The sequence below is a fragment of the Cornus florida genome, unplaced genomic scaffold, assembly GCF_030987335.1.
Source record: "Cornus florida cultivar Cherokee Brave unplaced genomic scaffold, ASM3098733v1 CherokeeBrave_3.0.0_Hap2_Chr09, whole genome shotgun sequence".
Classification (NCBI taxonomy): Eukaryota; Viridiplantae; Streptophyta; class Magnoliopsida; order Cornales; family Cornaceae; genus Cornus; species Cornus florida.
The window spans coordinates 23,927,831-23,933,440 of record NW_026775579.1 but is presented as its reverse complement, the minus strand read 5'-3'; the positions used below and the strand labels follow the sequence as shown (position 1 = coordinate 23,933,440).

General features: G+C 31.9%; 1 protein-coding gene across 2 annotated transcripts; it reads right to left on the bottom strand.

The window, feature by feature from the left end:
• Positions 1 to 440: 440 nt before the first annotated feature.
• Positions 441 to 5,190, bottom strand: LOC132273604 (alcohol dehydrogenase 1-like). Of its 2 annotated transcripts, none has more exons than XM_059774582.1 (10): positions 5,015 to 5,190; positions 3,171 to 3,307; positions 2,986 to 3,032; positions 2,113 to 2,438; positions 1,920 to 2,002; positions 1,657 to 1,732; positions 1,481 to 1,542; positions 1,300 to 1,395; positions 936 to 1,097; positions 441 to 675 (listed from the first exon to the last, which is right to left on the bottom strand). In XM_059774582.1, the coding sequence occupies exons 1-10, from the start codon at positions 5,052 to 5,054 to the stop codon at positions 565 to 567; spliced, it is 1,140 nt and encodes a 379-aa protein (XP_059630565.1). In that variant the 5' UTR covers positions 5,055 to 5,190; the 3' UTR covers positions 441 to 564. The 2 variants fall into 2 exon arrangements, with proteins under 2 accessions (XP_059630565.1, XP_059630566.1); XM_059774583.1 differs by having other exon boundaries at positions 3,234 to 3,307.
• Between the last annotated feature and the right edge of the window lie 420 nt (positions 5,191 to 5,610).

Genomic DNA, 5,610 nt, shown 5'->3' with positions numbered 1-5,610 from the left:
AATCAATGATTTGCCTCAAGAGAACGAGGAGTTTCAGGCTACCACCCGGCAGGCCACCACCTACCCAGGTGGAACAGCAACCGGCCCTGATATGACATATCTTTCTAAAGCATTGTTCTCATCATTCCGAAATGTATCAAAGATGAACACTTGAATTTCCTCAAATCTGCTTCCGATCTTCAATCTTAAAATTCTAAATCAAAATTTTACAACTCGATCGGACTTGTTTTGACAACGAAATTAGTCAATAACAAAATATATATCACATATATGATACCATGCACTAATAATACACGAACACAATGATAGGACCCACTAAAAATTTTCTGCTGTTTAATTTTGGAATGGCATTTCTAAACGTCGTCAGTAAAACAAATTGAGCAATAATGGACATATAATGGAATATTGATGCAGATAGAACAAGAATATGGACACAGAGATGAAGAAATGACTTCATGTAGCTTGGACATTTATGCACCATAAACATTAAAATTTCTTTTTATTTTTAGCATTTGCACCGAGAAGGTAAGATACATGAGTTTTATTCCATGCCATTCCATTCTATTACATGCGGATGATGCACCGGATGCTTTCCCCTTTTAGCATGTATACGAAGGCCTTATTGATCTCCGAGAAAGGGACTTCATGAGTGATGAACTTCTCCAGTTCAAGCTCCTGCAAGATTAGAAAGGAGATGAATACGAGCATTTCGAGTTCCTTATGGGGGCAATATGTGTTTGGAGAGAAGTGGGGTTGGCAATCTCACCTTGTTCATACCATGTATAACCTCTTCTCCCTCAAAGGGGAGGGCGAAGGGTTCTAGTCCCATAGTGGACGTTTGTTGGTATATGTTAGTAGGAAAAAAAATAAATAAATAAAAATAAAAATAAAAATAAAAATAACAAAAAAACAAACCCACCGAAGAAGAAGCTCACCTTGTTCATGTACTTTTCTACAACAGATGGGAGATCAGAACGGGGTTTGTAGTTTCCAAAGAAGGTGCCCTTAAGAGTCCTTTCACTCAATAAATTTATGGGGTGGGTCTTGAAGACAGCATCCTTGTGGGGGAGACCCACAAGAACAGCAACACCCCAGCCCTGAGATGATAGTTTGGACTTTAGAGTTAAAATTATAAGCAACACATTCTTATATTAGATATAGATTCAGAACTAAATCTAATAGTATATTTCGCTGCAAAATTGATGGAGGAAAAGAAGCTAGTACAAAATTGCACATTGACAAAGCATTGAAGGCAGATAACTGTGTAATGTGTAAACAAAATGGAGTCCAGTAACATACATCGTGGACGCACTCAAATGCTGAAATCATGGCATTGGTATTCCCAGTACATTCGATGCTTCTGTCCACTCCTCCACCGGTCATCTCAGCGATCACCTAGAGAGCAATTCAAGAGAAGTTTCTCATCAAATACTGAAATATGCAACAAAGGCATATCAATGACAACAAGTTCAGAAAATACCTCTTGAACTGGTTTGTCATAGTCTTTTGGATTCACAAACTCTGTCACACCAAAATTCTTTGCTGTTTACAAAGACAGGAAAATCTCATCATTCCGACATTGTCAGCTCACTTACAGGAGAGAAAATTGTTTCTACCATTGCAAACATGGTTTACTTTACTGAATGTGTTGTGTACCTTGATCAAATCTGTTAGAATTCAGATCAACTCCAATGATTCTTGAAGCCCCGGCAATTCGGGCTCCTTCTGCTGCCTAATCACATATAATTATAGTACTATAAAATACTCATGCAATATGTAAGCCTGTATGTGGGCAAAAAGTGAGTGTGAACGTGTTTCTTGCTAATGTAAAAAATAAAAATAAATAAATAAATAAAAAAAGGGGAAAAAAAGGAAAAAAAAGGAAAAAAAAAAATGACATGACAGTTAGAGAAACTCACAGCAAGGCCTACAGCTCCAAGTCCGAAAACTGCCACAGTTGAGCCCTTTGTAGGTTTGGCAACATTCAGAGCGGCACCAAGGCCTGTAAAACAAAAGCATATAGGTCTTTTCAATACATTACATTAAAGCATTAGCCTAAAGTTTTAGGACATTGGGAAAAATAAACATATGTAGATAGTAACTGTTTTGTACCTGTGGAGATTCCACAGCTAAGAAGACAAACTTTGTCAAGAGGAGCAAGGGGGTTTATTTTGGTGACACAACCGGCATGGACCACAGTGTACTCGCTAAAGGTTGATGTTCCAGCGAAATGGTAAATGGGCTTGCCGTTAATAGAGAATCTGGACTTCTCATCGTGAATCATCACTCCCTTGTCAGTGTTGATCCTGAGAACATCACACATGTTGCTCTCTTTCGATTTGCAGTGAGCACACTCTTTGCACTCTCCGGTGAAGACCGGGAGGACGTGGTCACCAGGTGCAAGATCTGTCACTCCTTCTCCAACACTCTCCACAATCCTAAAATGCCAAAAAATTAGATTAAAAACATCTAAAGGGTTGGTATATTAGTCTTTTATATTATCAGGAAAGACATTATATTTGGGCATTTACAAGGAATTCTATCAAATTGCTTTGTCAATCTCCTCCAACACCCTCCACAATCCTAAATACCCAAGGAATTATTTTAAAATTACTAGAGAGAGTTTAAAGGTATGAGGAAAAAAAAAAACATTTTGGGCGTGAAAATATAGATGCTTATAAGAGATCTATCAAGTTACCCACAAAATTATATTAAAATCATCTAAAAGAGGTAGTAAACTCACTTTTACAGTTTCAGAAAAAGAATCACATTTTAGACACAAAAATTAAGATGTATTTGGAGAATTCTATCAAAATTATATTTCTCCGTCTCCAACACACTCACAATCCTAAAATACCCAAAAAATATAAATAAATTAAGATTATCCAAATAGATACTATAGTAGGTTGTACTTATCAGATTTAACATTGCATTTTGGGCATGAAAATGAAGATGCTTATAAGTAATTCTATCAAATTAACATACCCTCCTGCCTCATGCCCAAGGATCCGAGGAAAGAGAGGGTTCTGACCCTGCAAGATTGAAGAAACAATAACCAGAATGTTTATAAATCATTGAAACTATTGTGTAAAGAATTAAAATATTATCTATATATTCGATATCATAGGCTCTTTGAAGATAAATAAATACTTAGCGAAAAAATTGGTTACCACAGCTTCCCAAAAGTATATATCACTGTGGCAGAGGGAGGTGTAGAGGATCTTCATACGAACCTCCATATTCTGTGGAGGTGCCACCTCCACTTCTTCAACCACTAACGGCTTCCCTGCTTCCCATGCCACAGCAGCTGCAACATCATGGCACAATGACAAGTAGATACTCGTCATCTCAAAACTCTAAACTATATATATATATATATATAAATGTATATGTATATATACAACACCCATTGTTCTAAAATTACATCAATACTGATTTACATAAAGAAAAACGTGTTTTTTTTTTTTTTTTTTGTTGGTATCACACTATATACGTATATATAGAACACCCATAATTCTGAAAGAGCACCACTGATTTACATACAGAAAAACATGTAATTTTGTCAATTCAGTTATGGATCAGCAACAAATTTTCATCATTTGAAGAACCAGATTCTATTAAAAAAAGAGAAATAGTACTATAGTTTAAATCCTTCACTTAAATTTGAATTAATTATCTGTGCTAAATAAAGTGAAACAATAAAGTTCACACAAAAACTGAATCAGAATTTGAAGACTATTTTGATAATTTTTAAGATTACAATTTACAAGAGATATGAAACTCAAGTCTCTGAAGACTCATGAAGATTGCACAAATTATATAAAATCTTTTATACACAAGCACATTCATTAACATTGTTATTTTGTAAATAAAAAACACACCATTTGTGGTGGCAAAACTCCCCACCCACCCAAAAAAAAATAAAAATAATAACTCAATTATAGTGAGTTTGGAAAATAAGTGTAACTTACATTTTTTTCGAATTTCTTCATTGTTTTAATAATCCTTCTTTTTATATATAGCTTATACAAAGAATAGCTGGACAAAATTTTTTTGCCCTTAATAAGTGACAACTAAAAATATTAACATATATGATATCATTGTTATTAATAGCATTTTTTCTATCTTGAAATTATAACACTTTAGTTTTTCTTTTCTTGTGTTTCTCCAAAGGGTCGTGAAGATGAGCATATAAGTGTAGATATTTTCCTTGTTAACACCATCTAACACACCATCTAACGGAAAGTTCGTGTATCTTTATTAAACATCATATAATTAAAAAAAAAATTCCTAAATTAATCAATATTATACATGTGTGTATATATTTTTGTTTTTGATAATCGTGTTTAATTAAAAACTTGTTAGATTTGTTTAGTTAAAATGGTACATTTTTTTATTTATTAATGTTTCATCAAGCTAATAATGATTTATCTTTCTCAAATTTTTATTTCAAAAATTGAAACAATTGTTGGTGGAAAATTAATTTTTTAATAATATATTTTTTACCACTTCTCTATTTACGTTTCCTCCTCTACATCTTTTCTTTCTCGTGCCAATTTTCCACCTCTATTTACTTAGTTTCCATTTTTCTCATACTTTGAATTAATATTTTCCTCAATATATATACCAAGACTAGTATTATTTTTAAAAAATAAATAAATTATACTACAATTGATTTCTTAATTTTACAAATTTTGATTACATATTTCTACTTTGGCCCTCAAAATCAAAATTAATCATAACCTAGATAGAGAATGAATTAATAAAAAGAAAAAATAAATAAATCTGTTTAGGACCGCCACTAGAAACAAACACTCAAAAAATTGAAAACTGAAAACCAGAAGCACTTGTTCATCAGAAAGCATTTTATTAAAGGTTCAGACTATAAAAACTGAAAACAAATTATATTTGGTATACTATTATGTGAGAGATCAATGGACTGATACATATATGTACATATATATACATACATATATATATATATATATATATATATATATATATAATATCATACCTTTGCAACATATGACCTGAGCTGCAGTACTGCTCGACATCTCTTCCTTCTCTTCTTTAATAACAACCAAAAACAAACTGATCGAGACTACGTGATATTCAGACTGTATATAGAACTTTTCAATCGTCTTTCGACAATTCCAAAAAACTTTAATCAAAGTTAGGTAGAGTAGTACAAAATGCAATGCCAAAAAAGTTCGTGGTTTCTACTTTCTGACTTTTGGACTCTGTTTTTATTTTTTTATTTTGTTTTTCTGTAAAAATTAAAAATATCATATTTTAAAGGATAAAGTGAAAAAAAACCCTAAACTATGTTTGAATTTGCAAATGACCCCTAAACTATATTTTGTGCACAATACCTTCTAAACTATCACATTTTATTACAAAATATCTCAATGCCTATACTATATTTTATTAGATGAACATAATGTCATTTCTTATTGAATTACCCATAATTTATTTTTTTAATTAAAATAAATTATGAAAAAAATTCATACTAATTTGATGACATATTCTCCATTAAATTTGCATAAATTAATTTTTAATTTTTAAAATTAATTATCTAAATAAAAATCTTTAATAGAAATTTTTTTAAAA

Coding starts and splice junctions, on each gene's coding strand:
- LOC132273604 (XM_059774582.1), bottom strand. CDS start 5,054: ATGTCGAGCAGTACTGCAGCTCAGGTCATATGTTGCAAAG. Junction 3,033..3,170: donor TATACTTTTGGGAAGCTGTG/GTAACCAATTTT, acceptor TCAATCTTGCAG/GGTCAGAACCCTCTCTTTCC. Junction 2,439..2,985: donor CTTGGGCATGAGGCAGGAGG/GTATGTTAATTT, acceptor TTGGCATTTTAG/GATTGTGGAGAGTGTTGGAG.